The sequence below is a fragment of the Penicillium expansum genome (genome assembly GCF_000769745.1).
Source record: "Penicillium expansum strain MD-8 chromosome Unknown contig145, whole genome shotgun sequence".
Taxonomy (NCBI): Eukaryota; Fungi; Ascomycota; class Eurotiomycetes; order Eurotiales; family Aspergillaceae; genus Penicillium; species Penicillium expansum.
This window is the reverse complement of record NW_015971172.1, coordinates 152,044-179,742: the sequence shown is the minus strand read 5'-3', so window position 1 is coordinate 179,742 and position 27,699 is coordinate 152,044. Positions and strand designations below refer to the sequence as shown.

General features: G+C 47.0%; 9 protein-coding genes across 9 annotated transcripts; 5 read left to right on the top strand and 4 right to left on the bottom strand.

Annotated features, from left to right (window-relative positions):
- Positions 1–140: 140 nt before the first annotated feature.
- Positions 141–1,289, bottom strand: PEX2_043840 (uncharacterized protein; the record flags this gene model as incomplete). The annotated part of the gene is made up of 2 exons (XM_016741659.1): positions 141–1,123; positions 1,181–1,289. 2 exons carry the CDS (start codon positions 1,287–1,289, stop codon positions 141–143), a joined length of 1,092 nt encoding a protein of 363 aa, XP_016603361.1.
- A 240-nt stretch (positions 1,290–1,529) lies between these two features.
- PEX2_043830 (mitochondrial 54S ribosomal protein bL19m) lies at positions 1,530–2,267 on the top strand (the record flags this gene model as incomplete). The annotated part of the gene is made up of 2 exons (XM_016741658.1): positions 1,530–1,725; positions 1,789–2,267. The coding sequence occupies 2 exons, from the start codon at positions 1,530–1,532 to the stop codon at positions 2,265–2,267; spliced, it is 675 nt and encodes a 224-aa protein (XP_016603360.1).
- Positions 2,268–3,874: 1,607 nt separating this feature from the next.
- On the bottom strand, positions 3,875–6,018 carry PEX2_043820 (putative MFS allantoate transporter; the record flags this gene model as incomplete). The annotated part of the gene is made up of 10 exons (XM_016741657.1): positions 3,875–3,893; positions 3,957–4,154; positions 4,219–4,312; positions 4,384–4,624; positions 4,683–4,771; positions 4,825–5,042; positions 5,100–5,366; positions 5,422–5,452; positions 5,515–5,662; positions 5,749–6,018. The coding sequence occupies 10 exons, from the start codon at positions 6,016–6,018 to the stop codon at positions 3,875–3,877; spliced, it is 1,575 nt and encodes a 524-aa protein (XP_016603359.1).
- A 1,194-nt stretch (positions 6,019–7,212) lies between these two features.
- PEX2_043810 (General substrate transporter) lies at positions 7,213–8,851 on the bottom strand (the record flags this gene model as incomplete). The annotated part of the gene is made up of 2 exons (XM_016741656.1): positions 7,213–7,790; positions 7,858–8,851. 2 exons carry the CDS (start codon positions 8,849–8,851, stop codon positions 7,213–7,215), a joined length of 1,572 nt encoding a protein of 523 aa, XP_016603358.1.
- Positions 8,852–9,640: 789 nt separating this feature from the next.
- Positions 9,641–15,755, top strand: PEX2_043800 (Glycoside hydrolase, family 2, N-terminal; the record flags this gene model as incomplete). The annotated part of the gene is made up of 11 exons (XM_016741655.1): positions 9,641–10,235; positions 10,303–11,713; positions 11,767–12,896; positions 13,623–13,655; positions 13,706–13,736; positions 13,830–13,905; positions 13,959–13,982; positions 14,043–14,587; positions 14,648–14,809; positions 14,861–15,403; positions 15,473–15,755. The coding sequence occupies 11 exons, from the start codon at positions 9,641–9,643 to the stop codon at positions 15,753–15,755; spliced, it is 4,833 nt and encodes a 1,610-aa protein (XP_016603357.1).
- An 828-nt stretch (positions 15,756–16,583) lies between these two features.
- On the top strand, positions 16,584–17,477 carry PEX2_043790 (uncharacterized protein; the record flags this gene model as incomplete). Its single annotated transcript, XM_016741654.1, has 1 exon — positions 16,584–17,477. One exon carries the CDS (start codon positions 16,584–16,586, stop codon positions 17,475–17,477), a length of 894 nt encoding a protein of 297 aa, XP_016603356.1.
- A 1,266-nt stretch (positions 17,478–18,743) lies between these two features.
- PEX2_043780 (uncharacterized protein) lies at positions 18,744–19,788 on the top strand (the record flags this gene model as incomplete). Its single annotated transcript, XM_016741653.1, has 2 exons — positions 18,744–19,237; positions 19,287–19,788. The coding sequence occupies 2 exons, from the start codon at positions 18,744–18,746 to the stop codon at positions 19,786–19,788; spliced, it is 996 nt and encodes a 331-aa protein (XP_016603355.1).
- Positions 19,789–20,646: 858 nt separating this feature from the next.
- On the bottom strand, positions 20,647–25,274 carry PEX2_043770 (putative ABC transporter; the record flags this gene model as incomplete). Its single annotated transcript, XM_016741652.1, has 4 exons — positions 20,647–20,676; positions 20,744–24,213; positions 24,270–24,827; positions 24,881–25,274. The coding sequence occupies 4 exons, from the start codon at positions 25,272–25,274 to the stop codon at positions 20,647–20,649; spliced, it is 4,452 nt and encodes a 1,483-aa protein (XP_016603354.1).
- A 1,941-nt stretch (positions 25,275–27,215) lies between these two features.
- On the top strand, positions 27,216–27,530 carry PEX2_043760 (heavy-metal-associated domain-containing protein; the record flags this gene model as incomplete). The annotated part of the gene is made up of 2 exons (XM_016741651.1): positions 27,216–27,303; positions 27,379–27,530. 2 exons carry the CDS (start codon positions 27,216–27,218, stop codon positions 27,528–27,530), a joined length of 240 nt encoding a protein of 79 aa, XP_016603353.1.
- Between the last annotated feature and the right edge of the window lie 169 nt (positions 27,531–27,699).

Genomic DNA, 27,699 nt, shown 5'->3' with positions numbered 1-27,699 from the left:
AGCACCTAGCGGGGTCAGATATGGCAGGAAATAAAATATTTATTCTCTGAAATACACGGCCAGCTCAAAAATATCTGGGAAGTACAGTAATATACATGCCGATGGGGCTCAATCAACACCAAAAGGAATTATAACGAAACTCAAGCGGTCTCCTCAACTTTTTCTTTGGGCTTTTCTGCAAGCAATTGCTGAACCACCTTGTCTGCACGGACGTCGGCGTTCTTGACTTTTTGCAACTGCGAAATCAGGACAGGCTTAAGCTCATCACAGCGAGCCTTGAAATTCTCAGTGTCTTGTGATGCCTTGGGCAGTCCAAGGGCCAAACGCATGCCGTTGTAAAGGGCAAGGTTCTCCTCCACTCTCTCAATGTTTTCAAAGCCAGTGGCCGCATCGTCCTTGAAGTTTCCTAGGGACCAGGCTGCATCAAGTTTCTGAGCGTAGCCACGAACCAAGGCTGTCTCAGCCTCCTTGATTTTCGCACAGGCGGCGCTGAGTTCCAAAAGCGTGCCGATAACGAAAGGCTGGTGTTTGGGGTCATCCTCGATGTTCCTAACGGAGTGTTCGTGAGAATCCATCAGGCTAGCGGCCTCCCTCGCCAGTTTCAGAGCTTTGACGGTCTGGATTCCCTTGAAATCCGCTTTCGCGGCTGTCTTGTGAAGCTCGAAGAACAGACGGCGAGCGATGTTCCTGTTGCTGAGAGTCAATCCGGTGCGCTGGGACTGTCTGGCGCACTCGATAATGGTTGAAAGCTTTCCGGCTTCGCTGGTTTTGCGAATGATGAACTCCCACCGATCGCTGTTGATGGCATAGTTTGACATCCGGAGGCCACTGAGGTACGGGAAAAGGTTGCTGAAGTTCTTGGTCGCGACCATCAGCTTGAGAACCTCGAGAGCGTCCTTCTTCGACGGCAGATCGTGGTGCTTCTTGGGCGTTAGGGTGAACTCTTCGGTCTCGCCGATCTTCACGGTAATAGGCTCGTTTTGCAATTGTTTGGCGTATTTCTCTCGGAACACGCTCTTTCTCTGTCGCTTAGGGAGAGCAAGGGGAATGAACAGCTCATTGCGGAACCGGTCAAGAGCTTCGTCTAACTCGGGGGAGGATGTTGAGGTGAAGGTTGGGATTGCTGTTCCGGTCGTCTCCGATGAGAATTTGATACCATGATGGATGAATTAATGCATACCTGAGTTCGAACCGTAGCTGCGAGCCTGCATCGGTCTCAGAATGGACTGGCGCACCGAGCTGGTAGTGCTCTGGCGGAAGAGCCTGCTCATGGCGATTTGCGCCATCATGTGTGATCAAATGCTATGTATAACGCGATGCAGGATATGGGAGTAGTGACCGATAAAATGATGACTTTTCCCTAGAGCAAGAACAAGAAAACGAGGTTGATTGGTATCCTGGAGTTGGAGGAGAAAAAAGAATCGCTGTTATCTGCAACCCGAACGGGCAATTGGAGGCTTGGCGGAAATTCTGCCGATCCGGCCAAAACTCGACTCCGACTTTCTCGACTTGACATCCTCATCACAAACATGGCGGCTCTACCAGCAATGCGCCCGCTGGGCTGCTTAAGGTCCTTAATGCGGGCCTCAGAGCCCATCCAACCCTTCATCAACCGTCGATTCATTTCGACGGCCTATTCGAAGAGGCCCGAACGGGTGCCTCTTCCCCCGAACATGCCTGAGCAATTCCTTTCCCAAATACCTCTTCGCTTCCGTCCGGATCCCGGTATGTTCTTTTCAACTAAGTCAAAATGACGCGAGATTTACTAATTGTTGCTATCTCATATAGCGCGCGAGCCCCTTAAGATCTACCCTGCTCCGCCATCTGCTCGCAAAGCATGCAAGGACCCCATCGGAGCGGTTACCGAATCGCAATTGGCAGTCCTCGACCCCACGGGTGAGCGCAAGGCAATGTTCGACTACCGACGAAACCCCCGCAGTGTGAAGACCGGCGATATTGTACGAGTGACATTCAAGAACGGAGACCCATTCAACGGAATTGTGCTGAGCATCAAGTTGCGCGGAATTGAGACGTCCTTCCTCATGCGAAATGAGCTTACTCGTGTCGCTGTTGAGATGTCGGTCAAGGTCTTCAGTCCCAACGTGAACAGCGTGGAGATTGTCCAGCGATCGGAGAAGAAGCGCAGGAGAGCGAGATTGTACTTCCTCAGAGACCGCAAGCATGACCGTCGCAGCGTGGAGAACGTTGTGGCCAGCTATGTTCGCCAGAAGAAGGCTTTCTTGGGTGGCGGCAATCGTCGGCGGTAATTGAGTTAGAGGGCGTCCGGCGTGACCCTCATTTGCATACGTGTGGCTGTATTACTACCTATCATTTTGTACTTCATCTGTGTTTATAAATTGCGATATCAAATACACCTTTGAGCTCTTCAATTCTAGCGCCCACGCCGTTCCACAACATATTTTATTTCGAAACTCGGCGTTTTCCGACTCTTCAACTCCCCGGCAATCTTGTCTTTGCTCTCAACCACTCGTGGATGTGCTGGGTGATGACTGGATTTCTGCCTTTAACAAGGCATGAACGTTTATTTCTAAGTTGAATAAAGTAACTTCAATCCAGAAAATGTCTCCCAATACACCAGGAGCTCATATTAGACGCCACGAAGCTTTTGTTGTTGTCCTTGCAATGCGTTCTTATTTTCTCTTAACGGGTCCTCGGCAATTTGATGAAAGCAATTCAATTCACTCCTTCCATTCCAAGAAACGCCTCATCTGCACATCTTGGTGAACGAATGTATCACGCCCTTCATCTAAAACGAGGATTCTCATACCATTCCCAGTATCTGGCCCTACTTCCAGTGTGTCGATTTTCCCATTGGCATCTCGCGAGTCAACAAACCCATTTCCCTCGTTTGCATATATCAAGACTGCCGATGCAGTCTTGGAGTCCATATGATTACTGAAGAAGTGATCTTTCTCGAGAAAAAATTGTTTTCCATGCTGCGAATCAGTTAGCGCGGTACTAGGGATTGAGGGTACACAGCACTTGCAACGAGGATGGCCATGGCTTCGTCTTCGAGGTCCTTGCGGTAATAGGAATTGAAGCGCATAGTACTTGCAAGGAGTATGGTCATGGCTTCATTTACGAGGCCCCTGTCATCCTGTGCATAGGCCCGGTGAAATACAGCTCCGTTCGGCGTGTTGTTCATTGATTCTGTGAATCCGTCAACCGGCATTTTAGAACACAACGCTCGAGTCTACCGGGGAGATATTGCCTAGTTGGATGCTGGTGATATAATAAGGGAGGGGGAACCGTTGCATCTACGAGGTATTGCTGTTTTCTTTCAGCAGTCAAGTGAGGGAAGGTGGTTTGATCAAAGGTTGCTCTGCACTGCATATCACATCTAGTCTTGTGTGTTTTTTCATGTTTCGTACAACCAGTAACATCGACCCGTGACGCTCAGCCATGTCACAAACACGGATTATATCTTCTTGTCCCACAAGGATACGAGTAATACCATCTCAGCCATAGTCATTCCCCGATATGTGACAGTCCAATAATATCCCACATACAATAGACTTGATGTTGTACTAAATCGTGCATTAGTCCTACCACCATTCCAATTATTCCATTGGGACTCTCCTAGCATAAAGTCTTTTGCCATTGAAATATTCAAAATGGATGAAGCCATATGGAATATGACGAAAACAACCCAAGGAAGCAAGAAATATACATCTTTTAATATCTGTCTTTTCTCTAACCTTCGTAGCTACTGTTTCTTAATATAATCTCAAGACACCCATTTAAGGGTTATTTATACGATTGATGTCAAATACACATCTTAAACACTTGAACAATATTCACCCCAACGTAATATATTCGTAAGTGCATGATTGCGAAGAGGGGAATCTAATACTCAATAAATATATCGGAAGCTATTAGAATCCGTTAGTCATTTTCTTGCCAGATTTCAAGGAGGACAGCATAAAGAGACATACTTCAGGTTTTCTCGGTCCGTCAAATCCAAAAACGCAGTCGCATCTAGATCTCTCCCCTCGAGGCCACCCTCCATCTGGGACTGGATGCGGTCACGCTTTTGATTTTCCCAGCGCAGCAGTAGACCCAGGATGCTGATCAAAACGGCCTCAATCAAGTGCGAGACAATCATGGACCAGATCCCGAGCGGATAGGTAGGTCTATACTTCGAATTAGTTCTGTAATTTTGTGAAATAATAAAATTAACCTCCAAGAAAAACGCACGATTGATCGGTTTTATAGAAGAACGGTCCAGCAATGTTTCCAGTGCAGTACCCTAGGAAGAGCACAGCGTTGGTGACGACTTTCTTGGTATGGCCTAAATTCACAATAGCATTATTCTCTGTGATGTTTTGGATTGAGCACCAACCGAAGAGATATGTCACTTACCAGCGGTATTGGCCATTTGCATACTCAAAACGAGGACAAATGCAGCATTGTACGGGCCTGTCAGGTAGTAGCAAATCAAGCGACCTACACTGTGTTCAATGGGTACAAAGCGAAGACCAAAGGAACCAGCAAGGTTAGGAATCAGGAAGATTAGGATGAAAACGCATCGTCGATTTTCGAAGCGGTCGTTGAGGTAGACACATGTCAAAATCGAGATCGCAATGATAAAGCCATATGGAATCTGTGGTTCATATCGTGTTATTAGAAGACAATGGATGTGGCTATTAAATCAATCTTACCTGCATAAGAGTAGTCACCAGTGTTGAGAACCCGAATCCTTTAATAATGATGGTGCCAAAGTTTGATATACCACCATTAGGAATATTGCCTATATAAATGTTAGTTAATGCAACCGATTTGGAGATGGTACAAGCCACATACAAACCATGCCAAGAATAAAGAACATGTAGAGCTTATAGTCCATGAAAGCCTCTAAAATTTGATACGGCTTGAGATGTTTGTTCTCAACACCAGTCTGATTTTCCCGTATACGCTCAACAGCCATGCGGCGCTCTCTCTTGCTAAGACCCTTCGCTGTAACAGGTGAATCTGGAAGGAAGATAAACATTACAATACCCCAGGTCGAGCACAACGCACCACTAAACATCGTTAGAACAAGGGGGGATTTCAATAGGAGTGAAAGGCAGACAGCATACATCACGATAAACTCGTATTTCCAAGATGGTAGTACACCTTTAAGATGACCAATTCCATATCCTAGCAGCCCACCCAATGCAATACCGAGGCCATTCGCTGTATACCATAGTCCGAGACGCACAGGCTGTTCACGACGGGTATACCACATGCTCGTGATGAGCATGAAAGCCGGGTCAGCGCAGGCCTCGGCAGCACCGCCAAGGGCTCGAAGAACAGCGAGGGTCTCGAAGCTGTTACAGGCAGCTTGGATCATGAGGAAGACACCCCTTAAAGACGAATGTTAGTTTTGGGTTGTATACTCTTCATATCAGTTCAACGAACCACATAAAAATATTCGCACCTAGATATTTCCCTAAATCAAGTATCGGATGAATATCCAGTCAAATTGTCAGGCGTGTAATGGGATAATCATACCGATTGGAAGACGCTGCATCAGAAAATTTGTAGGGAAGGCCCATGCTAAGAAACCAAAATAGAAGATACTGCTCAGCCAGCTATACCGAGTTCCATGTAGATCGAGATCTTCCCGAATCCCAAAGATAGCAGCATAGCTCAACGTTGTCTGTTTCTAATATTAGCACAGCTCTTCGACCAAAAAAGAAAGGAAAAAGAAACTAGGCAAATGAACTTCAATCAAAAGAGACTGACCTTATCAATATAGAAGAACGCATAACAAACCGCCAAGTAGGGCAGGATCATGAAGTCAATCTTCCACAATAGCTTCCTCGCTTCCACAGGATCGACATCTTCGTGGAGCTCATCCGGGTCATCAAACAGCGCCATAGCCGTGTCGCCATCTGCATTTTTGGCAGACTTGAATTTGGAGTGTTCCTGGTTGCTTTCTGCATGGCTGATAGTGGGAGCTTCGGCGATATTGGCCTTCGAGTCAACATCTGCTGGGGGAACATGGTTCGCCATAGTGGAGTTATTTTTCGTATTGTAGGAAGTGGACAAGAAAAGTCCATGAAATTGGACTTGACAGAAGATATATATAAAACGAAGGATCAATGCTGGGAAATACAAAATGTACAAGGTGATGCTATCAACGTCGGGATGACCCCGAGTCTCCCCCTTGATTCAAGCCAACCCCAGAAAGTCTCCAAAGAGCAGCCATCTCGTACTCCCCCGCGAATTTCAGAGCTTACCTGCCTCAAAGGGAATAGCTAAACGATCATCTGCGGGGAAGACCCCAATACGGGGCCCCCACGCGGAGCCGGCAAGTGGTATTGCGAGCTGATCTGGTCAAAACGTGGGGAAGGTTGGTCTTGGCTGACGAGTAGAGCCGAGTCAAATACAAAGTACAGCTCAAAATTTGGGTTGCTGCGCTAAACCACCTTAACGAGTCTGACTAAAAGCCAAAGTCTGACTAACACAAAGCCTGCTATTATAGTCGGTGGAAGTCCGAGGGGTCGGAGATTATGCCGCTGGACTGATCACTTACTGAAGTTACTATTTACCCCGACCCATCTCTGGGCGATAATGCATGCTAACACAGCGACTGGGTTATACCAAAGCGCCGTAACCTTTGCCGAAACTGGCCTCGGTTTTACTGTAGCCAAGCTTGAATGGGAAAAGCAACATGCCGAAATATGTAGAGAAAGACATGACGAGAGGGAGGGGGAAAGCCTGGTTATAAGGCAGTTCCAGGTATGTATGATAATAGTTCCACCTGAGTCAAATATTCAATAACAATTCTCGAAGAAGTTAAGCCGGTCTTCTATACTAATGTCAAGAAGTCCTCTTCGGCAGTTATAGCGCCAAGGTCCACTTAAGCCGCTAGGTAAGCTAGGGTTGCCGAGGTAGTGTGAACTTTGTTTGAGTATACGACGACACTGGAAGTCCTGTTGTACTGAAATTAGGCTTAGAGATCGTGGGACATATCCGTGGATATGTATACTTTACTATACTAGAGGGGCAGTACTACTATAAGTTGCTGCTCTTGCAGCAAGGCGACATCACTGGCTTTGACTATAAGGACTAAGCAACCTTGGAATAAGTAGATTACGAACCCACGAAGCCGAGAGAGTAGACCATTATTGAAACTAGTAATATGGTAGTATAAATTCATAAAGTTGTCTAGCAGTGCTTCTCTATTTTGCATCGCTACCTAACTTATCCTTCGTGTGGTCTTTGGTCATACTCGGCAAATCTGCGTGCCGAGATCCTCTGCTCAAACATATGATCCAACTGCTCAAAGGTCCTGCCTTTGGTCTCAGGCAAGCAGAAGTAAGTCCAAATACAGGCAATGATTGAAAATCCACCAAAGATGAATCCTGTCTTGCCCCGGAGGTTACCTTCATCGGGGTTAATCATGTAAGGCACAGTAAGCGTCATTATCAAAGTCCAGAAATTTTGTGTGAAGAAACCAATGCTGACGCCGTATGACCTCAACCGGGTAGAAGACATCTCTCCGCAGATCACGTATCCAAGAGGTCCAAGGGTGAGATCATAGAAGAAGTTCCAGACGATAATCAATACGCACTGTCCCATGGCAATGGAGGAGTTGTAACCCGGTACAACATCGAGAATGCCAATGATGAAGAGAATCGCAGTGAGAATGAGCATGCCAGGGAAGAGAGCTCTGCGACCGATAGTATTGATGACCCACCACGAGCCGATGTTTCCGAGGACACCAACTGCAGTCACACCAACGCCCATGTTGAATGATGAAGAGGTAGGTATGCCAGCGACTATAGTTGGTAAAGTGTATTAGTAAACATAAATGACTTCCAAGGTTGTCAACTTGGGAAGACTTACTTTGGAAGAAGTAGGTTGAGTAGCTGAGCACAAAGTTGACACCACTGAAAGAGTTGATAGTCCAAACGGCCATAACAATTAGGGTACGACGCAGATCAGTTCCACGGAAACAATCCAAATAGCCAGCAGACGATGCTGATTCTTCTTCTATGCGAACTGTTTCTTGGATCTCAATGAGCCAAGAATCAATGCTTCCGCCAGTCTGGAATCGTTCGAGGGACTTCTTGGCCTCGGTGTGCTTGCCCCTTTGGACGTACCAATATGGTGATTCAGGGCAGAACCACACACCAGTGAGAAGGATCGCCGGGAAAATCCACTGGAATGCAAAGGGAATTCTGTAGGCAAAAGTGTCTGATCGGCCACCAAAAGCCTTGATGAGACAATTTCCGAGGAGCTGACCGACGACAACAAAGAGATTGACCATGGCAATTGTGATTCCGCGAAGCACGACAGGACAGGCTTCAGAACAGTAGGCACACGCAGTGACGAGGAACATGCCAAGTGCGATTCCGTTGATCAATTTTCCAGCGAGGAGAACACCTCGAGTGAACGCAAAGAATTGTAAGAAGATGGAGCCACTGGAGATGACACATGCGATGGTCAAAGTCATCCTCCGACCTGCGTAAGGCGAGATAGGACCACAGAGCAGACTTCCACCCATTCCACCAACCGTGGCGATCATGTTGAAAGCAGCTTGCCATTGCGCCGGGAGGATGGTCGTACCATCAGCCTGGGTGTATCCAAACACTGCGCGGAACTCAGGAGCGCCAAGAAGGCCTCCGCTGACCTGCATGTCGTAACCCCAGAGAATAGCAGAGAAACAGAAGAACAGACTATATAGCATAGCATTTCGGTAACTCGTAAGAGCCACTTTCAGACCCACAACAGATCCGGAGACTTCATCGGGGTGCTCAGACTTCTTTATATCGGTGGGATCCATCGTCACCGGAGTAGCCTCCAGATGGACAGTTTCAACGGGGTTGTCTTGACCCATTAATGGGGATCGGGAAAAGACCAGAAAAAAGGAGGAAAAAAAACAGATGAACAAAAGTGCCCAATGGATATTTGAAAAAAGAATTGATCAAGATACTGGAAAACCTTCTGTGGTTAGGTGGGGATTTTCGTGGATTTAATACTCCAGACTTCTTTTACCATGTTCCTATTATCTCCGCATTCTTCTGGCCCGACCTCGGGGTACTGATTCTCGCCCCGGGTCATGCTAACAATCTGGGGAAGGTAAGCTTTCAAGTTAGCTGATGAGCTCGCTTTTCCGAAGGGGTGAAAGTACAAACTTGGACGAGAAGAGACACTAACGAGTTTCCCGATACCCCCGTCTAGATCCACATATCCACGTGATTTGATGGGATTGGACAACTTCACATTTTGTGGGCAACTGAAATCGTCTTAAGTCTTCCAAATCTTCAACGGCACCGATTGACCCGGTGCCGATACCCCCGGAGCTGTCTATTGGTCAGATACTATCCATTCTCTCCGCAAAACCAACCCCATAAGCCATCGGCTCCGATAGACCCGCGATAAATGTTGGAGAAACGGGGACAAATACATTGCTGAGTCCTTTGCGACATGCCGAAGAATATTTTACCCCTGCCAGGTCCATAAAAATGTAAGATAATCCTAGCTGCTGTGCGTCTCAAGCCCCGACGTCATTTGGTCCATAATTGTGGTATAAAGGACGTCGAGTAGCAAAGCTGCCCCCCCTCCCCAACTCCCCAGACGGCCTGAGAATCCGAATTTATTCCTTTTAAATTTCTTTTCTACTACCATGAGCTCTACCCAGGGCAGAGAGCTGGCCCTGCAGGCCGATCCTGAACGGCCTGATTTCATGAACCCTGCAGTTTTTCGCAGAAACACCCTGCCCGCGCGTTCTTATCATATCCCCTCCACATCTTTACTTCTCAATGGAGCATGGGAGTTCAATATGTCCCGTTCACCACCGGAGGCACCGGAGCCTAACGAGAAGACCCCCGACGAGGACTGGTCCAGTATCAATGTTCCCGGCCATTGGCAGTTGCAGGGTTGGGGAAAGCCGAATTATACAAATACACAATTCCCGATCCCAGTGTGCCCTCCTTTTGTACCCACGGAGAATCCCACTGGTACATACCGTCGAAAGTTTCAAGTGCCGGCTGAATGGCAAGTCAACAACACAGAGATTCGTTTGCGATTCGACGGCGTTGATAGCGCCTATCACGTTTGGGTGAACAAGTCCTTGGTCGGGTATGCGCAGGGCAGCAGAAATCCGTCTGAATTTGACGTCACACCACTTTTGCAGGACGGGGACAATGAAGTCTTTGTGCGGGTGTATCAGTGGTCAGATGCTACCTATATCGAAGATCAGGATCAGTGGTGGTTATCTGGTAGGATATAAATTTGTGATACGGACAGTGGGAAAATATCATCTGCTAATATTTATCATGATAATAGGCATTTTCCGAGACGTCACTTTAATTGCACTCCCAGCCAACGATCGCTTGAATGACTGGTTCATTCGCACAGACCTCGATCCAGAATACAAAAATGCGACGCTTCTCGCAGCGATTGATTACCTAGTCTCGGAGCAAAGTACTATTGCACTCAATTTAGTTGAGTCAGTGGAGGGCGCCAGTCATGTCATTACTTCCACAGAGCGCATTGTGGAGCCAGGAACATCCGCAGTTGAACTCAGCTTGCCTGTTGCCAATCCCAAGAAATGGACTGCCGAGCAGCCGTATCTATATGAAGTAGAGATGCTTCTGACAACTCCTGGATCCAACAAGACATTTAAGGCTACACAGCGCATTGGTTTCCGCAAAGTTGAGCGCAAGGATGGCCTCATCTCCGTTAACGGAAAGGCTATTCAGCTTCGCGGAGTCAACCGCCACGATCACCACCCGCTTCTGGGCCGTGCCGTGCCGCTGGACTTCATGAGGAAGGATCTGCTTCTCATGAAAGCTCACAACGTTAATGCCCTTCGCTGCAGTCATTATCCCCCCGACCCTCGCCTTCTTGATATGGCTGATGAGCTGGGCTTCTGGGTTATCGATGAGGCCGATCTCGAATGCCATGGCTTCTATGATGCTGTCTCACGCCCAATGGATATGGACGAAACCCTTGGCTACGAGGAGCGCAAGGCAATGACTTTCCCCAAGTGTGGTGCCCATACATCAGACAACCCCGCCTGGCGCGCGGCCTATGTTGATCGCGTTCATTCACTGATCCAACGAGACAAGAATCATACCAGTGTTATTATCTGGTCTATGGGGAATGAGGCTTTCTTTGGCACGTGTCACCGTTCCATGGTAGAGTATGCCCGGGCTTTCGATAGCAGTCGCTTGATCCACTACGAGGGTGATGTTGATGCCGAGACTACAGACATGTTCAGCTACATGTATCCAGAAATCAACCGACTTAGAACCTTGGCAGCTACTGAAGGTGTTCCAAAAAATGGCAAGTTTGACAAACCTATTATTCTTTGTGAATATGCCCATGCCATGGGCAACGGACCTGGTCTGCTTACAGAGTACGAGAAATGCTTCGACGAGATTCCGCGTTTGCAGGGTGGTTTTATCTGGGAATGGGCCAACCACGGGTTGTACGTTGAAGGAAGCAGCAAGAAAGACGGATTTTATGCCTACGGTGGTGACTTCGATGACTATCCGAATGATGGTACATTCGTAATGGATGGTCTCTTGAACAGTGCCCATCAGCCTCTGCCAGGTCTGTTGGAGTTGAAGAGAGTCTTTGAACCAGTCAAGTTGGAAGTCCGTGGACAAGTGTTGGTTCTTAAGAACCGGTACAACTTCTTGGACCTAAGCCATCTCCAAGCTTCATACGAACTTGAATCATTTGACAAGCAGTGAGTCAATGACTATCGCTTCAAGAAATTGAAGATAAGCTAACTTTACCCAGAACAAAGACTTTGGTGACTGGATCACTTGAGTTACCCATTGTGCCCGCTGGGCAATCTGCTGAGATTGCTCTCCCAACAGAGGTCTTCAAACATAACGCTCATCCCGCCTACTTGACCATTACAGTTGAGCAACGAGGAAAGGTTGAATGGGACCAGGGGAAATATATTGTTGCCTGGACGCAAGATTTGGTATCAAAGCCAACCGAGAAATCCCTAGTCAATGACCTGAGCTCTGCTCAAGAGGCTATCTCAACCAACTCCACCAAGACAACTGTGTCTGTCAGCGGAGCCAATTGGTCCTTCGAGTTTGACCGTATTCGGGGACATCTCAGGAAGTGGACATACAACTCGACGTCTATTCTTGAGCCGCATCCCGACACAGGGCTTGCCATGGTGCCTGGTTTCTGGCGTCCCCCGACAGACAACGACGTACCTTCTGCGATGCCGTATTGGAAGCGCTTCGGAGTAAATTGTCTCACAAACCAGTTCCGTTCCTTCAATGTGTCACCACTGGAGAATGGGGATATTTGCATCGAAAGCGAGACATTCCTCTCGCCTCCAGTCCTCTCCTGGGGATGGAAATGTCTCGCACGTTATACCATCAAACCAAACGGCTCGTTGTCCATAAAGACGAGCTTGCAACCTACTGGAGCTGCACCGACAAATGTTCCTCGCATTGGTCTCAATCTTCGCGCAAACTCTGAACTTCAGTTGGCACGTTGGTTCGGACTTGGTCCTGGAGAATCGTATCCCGACAAGAAGTTTGCCCAGAAGTTTGGTTTGTGGAATGTCGAAGACATTGAATCTCTACAGACGGTTTATGATATTCCGCAGGAGAATGGAAACCGCACAGACACTGCATGGGTGGAGCTTCTCACTTCCAATGGAACGGGTTTCCGGGCAAGCCCGCAGGAGATTACAGTGGTGAACGGAGGGACGGCGAGCTTGAGCTGGGCAGCTAGCCAGTATTCAGATGAGACTATCGAAGCGGCACGACACCCTTGTGATCTAGTTAAAGATGGCGCAGTGTTTGTGAGATTGGATGACCAAGTCGCGGGCGTAGGAACTGCGGCTTGTGGCCCGGGGCCTATAGATGAGCATCTGGTTAAGGTGCAGGATATCACCTTTGGTATGCTATTGGAGCCTGTTTCTTTGTGAATCTAAAAATGTTTTAATTTCAAAGGTTATATATGGAAATTTTCATTTCGTTAATTAAGTCTATACCGCGTTTTTCTGTAGTCTATATATATCATAGAAACTGAGAAGGAAGATAAAATATCTATAAAAAAAGACATCAAAAGGCCAAAAACGGGACTATTATTGTGCTATACCATGCAAACCCATCTATACTCTTCAAAGCGTTCAGTGACAGCCTTCTATCCGACCAGCTGGTCAGATTTCCTTATTAGCCCACATCAATAGAACCAAGCCAGTGCACACACACCCTAAGGGCTGGTTTTCAGAATGAACAACCCACGATTAGTACCATTCAGAGATACAGAATTCATTTCATTTGAAATATTCCTGTCTTGTACACTATAATTAATTAGATGTATAAAAGCGAACTAATCTAAGGGAAATGGGCCCATCACGTGCGCGCCCGCGTTGGCCTCGTTCACGTCAATCCAACTTTTCCATCCGTGTTTTCGCCGCCTGCGCCATCAATTCGTTCATTTACTGTCAGTAAAGCTCATTAGCGAAGCCAATTAAGACAATTGTCAGGCGAAAAGTCCCTGATAGCAGCATCCTAGCTCGAAATGAAGAGATTCAGGGCGGCTCGAGCTGTCCGTCTCCCATTTTCCCTTATCGGGAACCCGCCAATTGGATTCAATATCGAAACTAACACAACTAACAGTGCGACTCATGCCGCCAGCGAAAGACAAGGCTAGTCATTTCATATACGATTGTGTGGTACATGATGATTAACAGATCTGACAGATGTGATGCCCGGGACCCCTGTGGGCCCTGTGTGAGCCTGAACCAAACGTGTCTATACGGAACAGAAGCTACATCGTAAGTGAGTTGGTGTCATTTTGAAAATCCACCATTAATGCCACATTAGAAGAGGAAAAAGTGAAATGATCCTGGATACAGTCTTGCGAATGGAAGCTTCCATTGAAGAACTTAAGGGCATGGTCGTACGTAACGAGTGGCCAAAGGTCATCTCTGACTTACTGATGATAAAATCCAGGCTACGGGCTCTTGTTCAAGTGTGGTGAGTAGCACCCAGGCCAATTCAACGTCTCCTGGTTCGACAATTACACCTGTATCTCAGGATGCACGCCATCATCATCACCGGTACACGGTTAGGGACCCCACTGAAAGTGCCATACTCTCATCAGGACATCTCTCCTCGGCAGAGTCTCTTTTGAAGTGGTCGGTTTTTCATGACCATCCTGCAATATTGGAGGAAGGAGAGTCTTCCTTTCTGTCACTCGAATATGGACGACCGCCCTTTCAAAGCAAACTCTATGGCATATTCCCCAGCGTGGGATTATCCGATGTTAAGAACATGGTGGGTGTATTCCAACGGACCTATAACTTTTGGTTCCCTACAATTAGCTTGGACGATCTCAAATCCTTGCAATTGAGGATATGGCAGGAGAATCTGGAGCCTAGTTGTCAATCGTGTCTCGCATTACTGGTCATGGCTTTGGGTTGTGTCGGGGCTTCCATGACAGACGAAGAGAGCAGCTCAGAAGGGAAGTCTCAACAGCTGAAACTGCAGGGAGCATCATGGTTCACAGCCGCAATGAAGATGCTTCACTTAGCCCATATTGAGATGAATGTGGAAGCGTGCCAATGCCTCTTGCTGACTGGGTATGGCAAAATTGTTACGGGCCGAAACAGCGAGTCAAGACGAAACTGACAAATATCTAGTCTCTACTTTTCATTTTTGCAAAGACCGCTGCAAACATGGTCTTATGTGAATAGCGCGGCAACTCGTTGTCGTTTCCTGCTTTCTTGCCCTTTTGACAACCCTGAGCGTGATGATCGAGAACATATCACTAGGATATTCTGGTCCTGCTTCGTACTAGAAAGGTAAGTACAGGCAATGACACCATAAACTCACCACCGCCTGACTCGTAGTAGCAACTATATCTCAGAGTTACCATCGCTCCCGCAAAATTGCAATGCTGAAATCGAATCAATATTTTCTCTTCCGGGCAAATTCCACTCACATGAAGCTGCTGAAGAGGAAGAAAAGTCGACATTCTACTTTCTTGCATCGATAGCACTCCGTCGCCTCCTCAATCGTGCTCACTACATGCTCTATGACCGCGATATTGGCCTTCAAATCGATTCTAATAATTTTCCTTCTGTGAACCAAGAACTGGCACGCCAGCTGCAAGACTGGTATCAAACTCTGCCTCCAAGTCTGCGATTTCCCGAAGATGGAAAACCCGCAGACGACCCGCATAGCGAGTATTTGAGGCAGTGGTATCTGAGCTGTCGAAGTGTCATCTATCGGCCTTATCTAGAATGGGCTCTCGCTAATCCATTGTGGGATCTCAACAACAACCTGCGTGTGCTCGATGGTTGTCGGGTTGCTCTCGACACTTGCCTATTCAAATTAAGGTACCTCAAACAAGTGCCATATACTGTCATGGTAGACACATGGCCATGCTCGCTTTCGTAAGTACCATTGTCAAAGGCTTCTCGAAGGCTGTACATTATTGCTGATACAAACAATTATTTGGTTAGACTCGAGACGGCGATGTTGACTCTCATGGGCGGCTTCTGTCATCCACAACTGACAATGCAGCTTCGTCATATTGCCTTGCTACAGCTAGGGCCTCACCTGAAGCAGCTTTTACAACGATGGATGACGATCCATGGATCTTCTGTTTCTCCTGGTGTCGAGAAGGCATTGCGATTGATTATGAAAGCTCAGGAGTTCTTCGAAAGCAAAAGTGCAGATTTTGATCCTTCCCGGGAGCAAGAACAACATCTCTCCCCCGAGGCCCTTCGAATGTCTGTCGGGTAGTGCTTCGTCAATGACACTTTTGGGGAAGTCCGAGGAAAATACGTCTCTGTAACCAAGGAGCTGCCATCAATGTGACTCGCTTTGCCTCGAGCCATCCATACAGCTCGGCAATGGTGTTCTGAACTCAGAGTTTGCCGAAACCACCTACGCCACGAAGGGACCAGATCGGTGCTGACTGAAGCCTCATCAAAGAGACAATGGCCCGGCCGCTGGAAATTATTGCGCTCGCTGCTATAGTCAATGGCTGTGCACTTCATCCTACCCCACACAATTCAACACAATGTCTCTATTGGCGTAGTGCACTAGACATCTCGCGATTTGACTGTTCCAAGGCTCAGATGTTGTGGCTCCAGGATGGGAAATCGCTCGCGTATAAGGCCCTATCTGTGACCTGTTTTGCATATATCTGCAATAAAACCATGGAAATACGAACCCACATGTGTAGATGAAGGTCAGTAAGAAAAATTAGCATGAAGTGCCGAATCCTGGAATGCGAAATTATTGCATCTACTGCACTTGAGTTTGATCTGGTTTTTACTACTTAGATCCTAGAATACTTCAAGTATGGAGTATTACATTATGCGCGCAGAAGAGCAAAGGTCCGAAGAATACGCGCGCAGCCACAGCTTTAATGGCAAAGACATCCAAAACCTCTAACAATCCAGGCTCTCAATATCATCCAGTTCCTCAACCAACAATTTTTCGAAGTCACGTTCCGTCTCACCTTCCATTTTCAATTCTCCCGTAGCCTCGACCGGGTTTCCACACCTCTCTTCTCTCCATACATTCATCACATCTACGCTTTATTTCCGTGTCGGCATTTTCAACATGGTGCCTCTTCGCACTAGCCTCGACCTTGATGGAACTCCCTCGATCCTTTGTGAAAAACACCAGAACCATCTAGCAATGGAAGACTCGAGCAAGAAGCCCGTGGTTTGTCAAAACCAACCACTTGAAATCAAAACGCAAACCATCGATATGCTAGATCTACACCCCGCAACCACTGAGGAGATGATCAATATATTCCGCCAGAAGGGAACTGACTACCAAACCTGGATCAATTCCCCAGAAGACACCAACTGCCACAGAAAATGTGTCGTTTCGCCATCCACAATAAAAATGCACCAACTGATACGACCTTCTGACCCCAGGAACCGATGGGACGCGTATTGCAACCAGTGGGTTGGTGCACCCGAGGAAATCGGCGATCCTCGTCCTCTCAATCTCCCCACTGGACTGGATTACCACAAGCTATTTCTTCGCAAGCTCGGAGTCGATAAAGATGGTTCCCTAGGTTGGAACAAATACCACGGACGTGTGGCACATACTGCTATCTTTGCCGACAACAATGTCAGACTTGATGGTCCTCAGTGGTCGGAAATCGCTCAGGCTCACTACAAAGCTTTTTTTGATATCAATTCTTTGAAACATGTCTTTCGTATGACGGTCGTCAATGAGGAGACTCATATCTTCATGGATAAGGTGCTTTATCCGAGATATGGACTTGAAATTGCTAGTGATACTGAAGTGAGGACATGGCTGCATGATACTATTGATTATCGAGAAATCATGGGGACATCGTTGGGGAAAGCTGTCGGCGCCCTTGTCTTGGGTGCTTTCCCTAGAGGTACACGTCGCATTGTGCAAATTCTTACTTGGCAGTATGAAGGAGACTTGCAGATGCGATTTGATATCTCACGGCTTCCCATGAGCAAACACTGATCAGGGTGGGTTTATGTTTGGAGTTTGAGAAAGACTTTTGAGGTGTTGGCGCTTTGAAATGGATCTATTTATGTGTTTCCCCCGTGGATACATGTCAATATGAGCAGTTCTGTATAGGCTATTTTGTAGCCTCTTCTCTCGATGTCTTCTTTCCGGTCCAAATACATAACTTCCAGCCGTTTTAAGCTTGTTAAGTCCAGAAAGGCCACTGGCCTTATTCGTATGTATGTCCTATTTTCTGCCTTTTCCCCGAGTGAAAATCCTAAAATCGCTACGATGTGGATTACTGTCAAGTAGTAGGGCGACTAAGTATGCTACCAGGGCACAACTCTCTCATTGGATACTAGCTGGCCGCTATTCTCACTCCCTCGAAGTATACATGTTATAATCTGTATACTAGTTTCAACTTCTATAGCAAGTATGGAAGCGAGTATACCCGAGTCAGCAATCTAGGCCTTAACAAGTCCCGCAGCACCGGTGCTGCAGCACTAGGCCCTTGGTTCGGTACCATAATGCTACAGTGGGAGTACTATAGCACTATAAACAGTGTAAATATAACTACCCTTATAACATATATAAGTTATATAGAAAAGCTAGTAATTTTAGATCTTTGGCCAAAGGGGGGTAGATGGGGTTGGATCGAGGGACAGGGAATCTCTGTACTTTTGTTGTCCTGTCTGTTGGTCTTGATCGCATTTTGAAGCTACACAAGACGGATATTGTTAGACGAAAGGGGGCATTGACTTGTACCTCGACCGAGCTTACAATAAAAGATGGTCTTGCAGCAGAGTATGTTTGGGAAGATGAAACTGGTTCAAGTAGAAGAAGCTTGAGTCCAAATTAAGTAGACAAACTCGAGTTCGAATGGGTTTCATCGTCAATGGCAACACTTGAATACAATCTATTGTATATTCCAGTGGTAATGGGGGTTTTCTTCGTGATTCACAATAGCACGTCAATAGGACATATATTCGAGGACCCAGAAAAACTCTAATCAATTGTATAACATACATACCTCCTGGCTTTCTATTCTCTTTTTGGAATAGGTTTACTCTAGTAAGCCGTGTATTGTCTTATGGGGTCTCAACTTTGGAGGCCATTGGGAATCCCACAGAGTTCAGGGCTTCTGGGTCAATCCCCAGGAAGTGCGACTGCCACGCACCGGGGACATCCACCCACATCCAGGAATATATAAAGTCGAGGCTCCCCCCACTACTCCAGACTCCACTTAACAATACAACAACAACAACTCCAGACTCCACCGCCATGGCACCTCGTTTTCTCAACAAACTTTTCAAGCACAAAAAGAAAGGGCCGAAAGAGCCCAGGTTTACATTGCGAGAATGGTCTCCAAACGCGATAGGAATCTGGGATTCCACCTGTGAGATCAACAGCGATATATTCAATCGATGGAAGCTGCCGATCCAACCAGAGCAATGCCCTCACAGCCCTAGAGCTCGGCAGAAAAGCTCCCAGCAGGAAAGTTCACTCTTTCGTCTCCCAGCTGAGATTAGCAGGCTGATCTACCTCGAGATTATGGGCGATCGGCGAGTGCATATTCGGTATTTTTGGAGACAGCCATCGCCCGAACCGCACAGCAAACCTCGCTGGCACTGGTGGCATGTTATTTGTGAGCATTCTGATGGATTTATCGATGATCCTGTTGAGGATATCTGTTCAATGTCGGGCCGCGAGGCGTACATGCACACTCCGAGGCCCAAAATTGGCAGCGTGGAGTGGCTGAGATGTTGTCAAATCGGGTAAGTCGGTATCCTTCCACTGTCAGAACATTGACTCATCATCGTGCAGATATGAAGAAGCATTGGAAGTCCTTTATGGGACGAGTGTCTTTGTGATGAACGATGCTATGGACACCCCTTTTCTGATATCAAGGATTTTGGCACCGCGTTGTACATCTCTTATGAAATCTATGGACATCTCGTTTATTGTTGGTTTCTGGGAGCCGGGGCAAGCTGAGGAGGACTGGATGGCAACCTATTACGCGTTCTTTGGGTTATTTATGGAGAGTTTCCGCGGCGTGCTCCGGCTACGTGTGCTACTTCAAATGCCGCCATGTGAGGCTCAAGAGCTTTTATATACCCATGAAAAGGGGAAGTTGTTCCTCAACCCATGGAAAAGACTCTTGGAAGGTCGGGAGTGGACTCGACTGCAGCTTTGCGTTCCGTACAATTGGCACGACTGGTTTCAAGAAATCAAAGGATCGATGCCTGAGCTAGCCAGATTGGAGCTTGTGTCTACTTCGTGGGCCGACCACTCACTCGCTCCCTCGGATTTGGCATGGTCAACATAAATTTCTATGATATATTTTATGTTGAAATTGTGCTCAATAATTCGGTCTTAGGTCTTGGATGTAATAGGTACTGGAGTTCCACTAGTGATCGTCGTAATTAGGCTGGCAGATAAAGGATTGGATTGAAGAAGAGACCATCCCAGATTATATTGCTTCACGGTATTATCTCGCTCGAATAGGAGAAGTCTTTCAGGACCGATATCAGGTCGTAGGAAAGCTGGGATTTGGAGCTATCTCGACTGCGCGGCTTGCGCGGGACATAAGGTGAGACTCACCTGGCGCTGATATCAAACGAGAGGGCTAATACTGAATAGATCACACTCTATTCCAGCTGCTGTTGTTAAGTTACTCTAAAAATATTCATCAACTCCATATTTTTGGGACAGCAGTTAGACGACGAGCTCAGGATATACTAACGTATAGAGGGAGCCTCGGAATTCTACCTAGGTCGCAATGGTGTCAGACTGCTACTTGGCCTATTTAATAAGCAGCAAACTACGAAACAAAGACGATTAAAAAGACATTTAGAAATATTAACCAAAAAGATACCACAAGGCCATAAACGCGGCCGACTATTCTTATACATAGTAATTGTAAAGTGAGGGTAGATCTAAAATACTGCCTAGCAATTTTATTCAATGAGAGAGTAATGTCCTGGTTATTTAGTCGCCCGTACAAGTAGTCAGAACAAAGAGTATGTAATCGATGTTATAAAGAAGAAAAACCAGTGCTTTTTGAATTAAAAATTAAACCAGACATTGCGCTTTTGATAGGGAGGATATTCTACGCAAAGGTACTTTACGGTTAGTCAATCTCTTGACGGGGATTAGCCAGGGCCATGTATCGCTACACATGTGTTTATCGCCGGTTGAAGTTCAAGAAGCGAGACTGTATCAAAATCAATCAGCGTCACAATCAGAAACATAGAAAAAGGATATAGAATATATCCACTTACCGCAAAGAACAAGATGATCAAGTTAGACACAATAAACGCGGCAAAGATACCCAGATCCCGCCACCGGTTATCGAAGGACATACCGAAAGTGGCGTAGAACTGCTCTCCAACCTTGTATGCACAGTACTTGCACGCCTGAGCCGCATCATCAACAATATATCCCTTACCACCGCGATCAAAGAACGGCTTCATATACTCGCCGCAGGTGAGGTTGTCAGGGGCATTAAAAAGATTCAACTCCGACTCCGCGCAAACCACATCCCGACCCTGTAGCTCTGTCACGACCATTCCGCCGATCAGACGAGTGAATGGGTCGAGGTCGTATAGCCATGCGCGCCAGAAACCTGGCATTTGCGGCTTGGTGATTGTGACACCACAGAATAGAGAGAAGATAATCACGATCGGTGGGTTGAGCTGAGACGCGATGAAGCTGTTGGGGGTCAGGGCTGAGATCATTTGGCCCAGAGTCACGGAGAAGATCTCCGTGATGAGAATTATGAGGAATTGGTAGCCCGCTCGGCTGGACTCGGTTTGGAATCCGGGAATGTAGTATAGAGGGAGGAAGAAGCAGACGGCGCACAGGAGACTGTAGGGCATTTCGGCGAGGACCAGTGACAGTGCAAAGGCGAATTGGCTGTAGGTTTTCGATGCTGATTCGCGGTAGAAGATCAGACGGGCCATATCGTACCGCGGTTGAACCATTTGAAGAATGATTGCTGGGAGGACGGTAACGTTGAAAATGACGAAGATGCGGTATTGCAGAGAGGATCGGGAGTCATCCAACTTCAAAAATACAAGACCCGTAATGATAGAAATCACAACATGAGTGTAAAGCCTGGTGAAACCATAGTTTTTCGAGCGCCAGAATGATAGATGTGTTCGACGACCGACAACCTTGATCTGGTGCCAGAGAGGTGAAGCGTATTCTCTATCGACCTTATTCTCGTCATGATTAACCCGAACGGCCTGGACACGGCTTTCCTTGATCTGGATAATTTCCTGTTTAACTTGATCCAGTTCGGGAGAAGTGCGCCAAATGTCACCCCAGTCACGGTCTCCGATGCGACGTGTTTGGCCAGCGCCAATGGCATCAAGCATCCACTCAGCCGGGTTAGCATCCGCAGGGCAGTCGGCTCCATTACGGCGGAAGTAATCCAGCAGGATCTGAGAGTCGTGACCGATGTCACCGTGGTAGATGCATTCACCTCCTCTTTGAAGTAGGAGCAGACGATCAAAGCTTTCGAAGAGGGCGGAGTTCGGTTGATGGATGGTGCAGAGAATAGCCTGGCCTGCTGCTGCTAGCTTCCGAAGGAAACGAACAATATTCCAGGCAGATTGGCCGTCCAGACCAGAGGTAGGCTCGTCCAAGAATAGAAGCAATTCAGGCTTTGCCGCCAGTTCCACGCCGATGGTAACTCGTTTTCTTTCTTCGACTGAGAGACCAGTTTCAGGTGTACCGATAATTGCATCTGCCAGATTCTCCAGCTCCAAGAGGGTAAGGATCTCCTCCACGTAGGCGTACTTTTCCGATTGGGGTGTTTCGAATGGCTGGCGCAGATCCGCAGAGAAACGCAGCGCTTCTCGTACAGTCTGCATATCCTCGTGAACATCAAGTTGTTCAGCGTAAGATGTACCTCTTTGGAACGAGGTGCCTGGAGGCTTTCCATCGACGAGAATATCGCCGGTGACTACACCAATGTTCTTCCTTGCCGCCAAAACGTCCAGTAAAGTTGTCTTTCCTGCACCAGATGCTCCCATGAGTGCCGTCAGCTTTCCGGGTTGAACATAGCCGTAAACAGAGTTCAGAAGACGTCTGGTACCGGAGGGGACAGGCACTTCGTAACAGACATCCTCCCAGGTGAACACGGACTTTGAGGAAATATCGAGGTTCGAGCCTTCATCAGACTCAATAACCTTTGCCTGTCTGTTTGCTTTCTTCTGCATCAAAGCCTCATTTAGCTCTTTCCGCTCAGAGTTCTCTTTTTGGTAGAAAGTGACGGTTTTGCCGCCTGCACCGAATTGAAGTGTTTCTCCGAAGTACAAGTTGGAGCAGAGGAAACCAATGATCAGGGCAAGCATGATGCCGAAATTTCGCCAAAGATCACCAGGAAGGTAGCTGAAGCTCTTTGCGAGGTAGTCAGAGCCCGAGATGATTGCCGACCCTGGGTTTCCTCCTGCTAGAGTACAAGCCTGGTGCGCAATGTTACCATAGCCATCTCCAGTTGGCACGAGGGAGTCTGTCGTGCATGTCAGGGTAAGGTGCCTAAACTCATTGACCATCAATGCAGAGAATCCAAGACCGAAGGGGTTGATGTAATAAATCCATCGCAGCCACACCTGAGCGCCAGACCACTGAATTAGATATCCAGACGTCAAAACGAAGAATGTGATGATGACGGATGCGAACTTGATAGCATAATCAAAATCAGGACATAGACATCCGACGGTTCGGAAGAACACTGTCATGGTCACATAGCCCTCGAGAATAATCAGAACAAATATAAAGAATGCTCCAGCATCAAGAGCAAGTCCGCACATAAAGTACACGATGATACTGAATACGAGGATTCTTGCGATGGCAAACGCAGTGTCAACGATGATCTGCGCAATGAAAAGTGCGCTAGGTCGGTAGAATGTGAATGAACGGTGCTTGTTGACGATTGAGCGGCCCATCATTGTGGCTGCAAGTTCGGAGAATGCTTGGAAGCCGTTGAACAGCAGACTGATGAACAAAAGACCTCCTCGAGTAAAAGCACCAGCACTAGTCTTTGGTTGGTGGAGCCATACAGTACCCAAGATGATAGCAATACCAACAGAAGTAATCCAAGAGACAGTCAAAGCAAACTTATCTTGCCACTTGAGGAGGAATTGCCGTTGCATCAAAGCCCAGGTTTGCAGGTGGAAAGGGATCGAGTATACAGATGAGTCAGAAGTAAACTTGCGCTTTGCCTCTTTGTTGGCGATCTCGAAGTCATCGTATATTTTCTTTTCCTTCTGAATCTGGGCGCGATAGGATTTCATTTCCTGGTCTAGGGTTTCACTGAAGACGGATTTGTCGAAGGCTTCCACTAGCGCTTGTGGCGTGGATGGGACATCTTCAGCAGTTCTTCCGTCTTTGAACTCCCTCTCAAAGGGGTCAGTGCATCCTGTCAAGTAGTCGGGGGTGGTTTGACGAGGCTTTTCGCGGAAGCCAAGGCTTTCAAAATATGATCGTGCTTCGGATGTAGGACCGAAGAATACCTGGCGGCCATTGTCAATCACGAGGACCTTGTCGAACTGTTTATAGATGTTCTCAGACGCTTGGTAGAGTGACACGAAAGTTGTTGTTTTGTATATGTTGGTCAAAATTCGCAGAGACTTGGCGAAATCGAGGGCAGTTGAAGCATCCAGACCACGAGTGCTGTTATCCCAAGCCAATACAGTCGCAGAGGTGATCATCATTTCTGCGATCGACACACGACGACGCTCACCTGTTCTAATTAGCTTCAATTCCCTTGGAGGTGCACAACTAAACCATATTTCTTACCTCCAGAGACACCACGAATAAACTGATTGCCGATCACGGTGTTCGCAGTGTGTTCAATATTGAACATTTTCAGAAGCAAATTGGTCACTTTCTCTTTGAACTCAGCTTTTGACACACCGAATGGGCGCTTTCCAGGGGTCTTGGTATCGAGGGCGAATCCAAGGGTTTGTTTTACAGTCAAGGTGGGCTGGTGAATATCATCCTCTTGATTGTACACGGCTTCTCCACGGAATCTTTTGGAGAACAAATCCGAGTCAAAGGGACCATAGAGGACTTCACCATCCACACCGGTGTATCCAAACCGTTGATTCGCAATCACTTTTAGGAAAGTCGTACAGCCTGATCCGGGACGGCCAAGGACCAAGACCATCTCCCCGGGCCGTGTGAGACCCCGGAAACCTTCCAAGATATTGTACTCTTGGCCTTTCTTGCTCCATCCGAAGAGGTCAATGAGGGTTCCCGGTAGATTAAGGAAATCGATGATTGCATCTGGGAATGTTTTGATATATGTCTTGACACCGCCCATCCCACGAACCGTTAGGTTGTCCCAAATCACGCCTAGGAAGATAGTCAGTACTTGTTTGTTCTCTCGGTGTTGAATGTCTACCAACCGATGTGCTTGTCTTTAATTCCAGCCTCTTCAGAAGCGACATGATCGCCACGAAGAGTTGTCTCCAAGTCCCATGAATCATCCGACGAAGTAGAACCCTCAGCTTTCTCGATATCTTGCGTGGTGACCCCCATCTTAGATACTCGTGATTCATGTCTGGATAATCTCTGGGCTTGGTGCGAGATGCTGGAGAATTGTTTGCTCAACTCCGAAAAGTCTTTCTCGGCGGTTGTAACATCGACACCCGTCTGGAACGAGGTATCGGCCGGCGTGTTAGCGATGCGAATTTCTTCCAGCTGGCGTCCATAGCTGTTTGAATCCAAGGTATCCGCATCTGATTTGCTGCTGGTTTCCGCCATGGCCAGCTTGTGGTCTGACTCGACGTTGGATGTCATTGAAGATCTCAAAGGTATGGAAGATATTAAGGTGTGCCGAGGGCCGATCCCGTATAAACTCTGCGGCACGGGAACTCCCCCAAGAATGTATTGAATTACTTCCTAGGGAGGTCACTAAAAAGCAAAGACGTGAAATACTATCAACGTTTGAAACCCCTGAAATAAATCGTTTAGAGAAGAAGAAAAAAGAAGCTAGAAGATTGTGAAGAAGCTAAGCCCGAATGATCCTTGGCTTAAGTCGGGTAGTATCTCAACGCCCCTCTCGGCTCCACCAAGCCCTGGAACTAAAAAATTTCAGGCATAATGAAAATAGCGGTGTTCGATATCAGGCCTCGGAAGAAAATTACGTCCAAGCGAAATGGCCCTAAGCCCAAACAAATGTGGGGTCAAGCCTCCAGAGACGGCATATTCCGCGGTGGAGTGACCAGATTTGAAGATACCAAGCGGACGGGCTCCTAAACGGGATTAAAGCGTAAAATCCCAGTCGACATGACTCATGATCACTCGTGATAACTATGCAGTTATGATTATAAATTCAATCATATCTTGCAGAAGATCTCGTTCTAGAGCAAAGCGCAACGAGGGTTTATCGATCTGGGGTTGTGGAGAAGAGCCAATTAGTGTCCTCCACTTTACGGGGTATAAGCAAGGATAATTCATTGAGCATGGATAGATCTTGAATATACTAAATAGTAAATCGATATTGAGAAATCCGGGTTTCAATATCTTGAGTAAGATTCATATATAGGGGATACGAAGCATCCGTATATTACCATATATTGCACATGTATTGTAGTTTCATCCTGACCATATGCCCTTTAAGGCATCTAAATAATATTGAGATGCTCCGTATGTTGTACAATTAGGCAACTTAATAACCTTAGAATATCTCCTCTCGCAAAATCAGAAGGAACTGGCAAATTAAAAATTATTCCTAGACCCGTTACCTTAGCGCTCATTCGGTTAGCCCCGGGATATCTTCGGGCGAACCTACATATTAGTATACGAAGTTGAGACAGAAGAGGCCAATATTTCGAGAATCCGACACATCTAACCTTGGAAGCAGTTTCAAACCCACTTGATACATTGGGCCAAACACAATGCGTTCATTGGGTAGCATTCCACGTGCAGGAGATGCGCCACCTTGCATATTCGGACTTTCTGGGCCAATCAAGGTTCTGAGTATGTCCACAAAATCATTCGTAGATATGTCGCTTTATATACCGGATTTTAAGCGGCGATTTTCCCAATTGAGTGCCGCTTTATGGTCCTGTTCCATGATATCTCACAGCACACAAAGCAGCCTAGATACCCATCTTGCGGCCCAAAAGAAACCGCGGAAGAAAAATTGCAGTTCAATCACGTGAAAGGTGGGTCACTTGTTATCAATCTACAACAGATGGATTCCATGATGCTAGCGTTAGTAAAAAAACGATTATATTTCGTACTGATCACCTCTGTCATTTTGATCCTGAAATCGTAAAGGTTCCATGATGTGTCTTTACATGCTTGCGCAAGCGTAGATAGCTGTGTGGAAACGTGCTTCTTGCAATAGCCCGAAGAACAGGACTGGATCAGCGCCGAGCTGAATGATACACGATAGAATGTAGAACAAGTGACCAGCAGCGTGATCCTGCGGTGAAGGGATGGTGTCATATGCAATACATGGTAGTTATTGGACGAGGTTTGCAAGCTACAAATCGCGAATCGCACAATTCGCGCAGTGGGCTAGCACAAAGGCCTCTAGCATGAATCCAAACACTTTACGCACAAATGCCGCAGGGAGGAGGAAGGGGATAGATGGGAGAGAGAAGAAATATAGGCACCGATTTCCCCGTGAACTTTTTCTTTAACGATTCAACTGCAACCTCACTCAGATATATATCTGTGACTAAAATTATCCCTCTCTTCCATTAATCTGGAACATTCCTCATTCGAAATATGTCGGACCGCCAGTACAAGTTCAGCGTCCAAATGGGCTGTGGCGGCTGCTCAAGTACCATTGAGCAAGCTATGAAAATTCTTAGCGGTGAGTCACTTGGCCCTATTTTATATCATGGTTATATTGTTTAGGGCACTAATGTTGTCATTTTGTGCGCTGCAGGTGTGAAGAATCACTCCATTTCCCTAGAAGAGCAGACCGTCTCCGTGGTGGCTGACCCTTCTCTCTCCTACGAAACTGTGCTGGAGGCCATCAAGGTGAAAGGCAAGAATGTGCGCAGCGGGGAGGCTGATGGAATTGCTCAGTCTGTCTAAGACCCTAAGAGGTTGCCAGTCGCGCTTGGTTCATTTGGTCACATTTAGTGTATAGTAGGGTTTTCACTATCGTGAAGTCATTCCCATCGGTTCAAGCTTCATAGAAATTAAGAACAATGGAAAATGCGTCTGTTTGGAACCTTACAAGGAAAATTTGGCCATGGCTCTG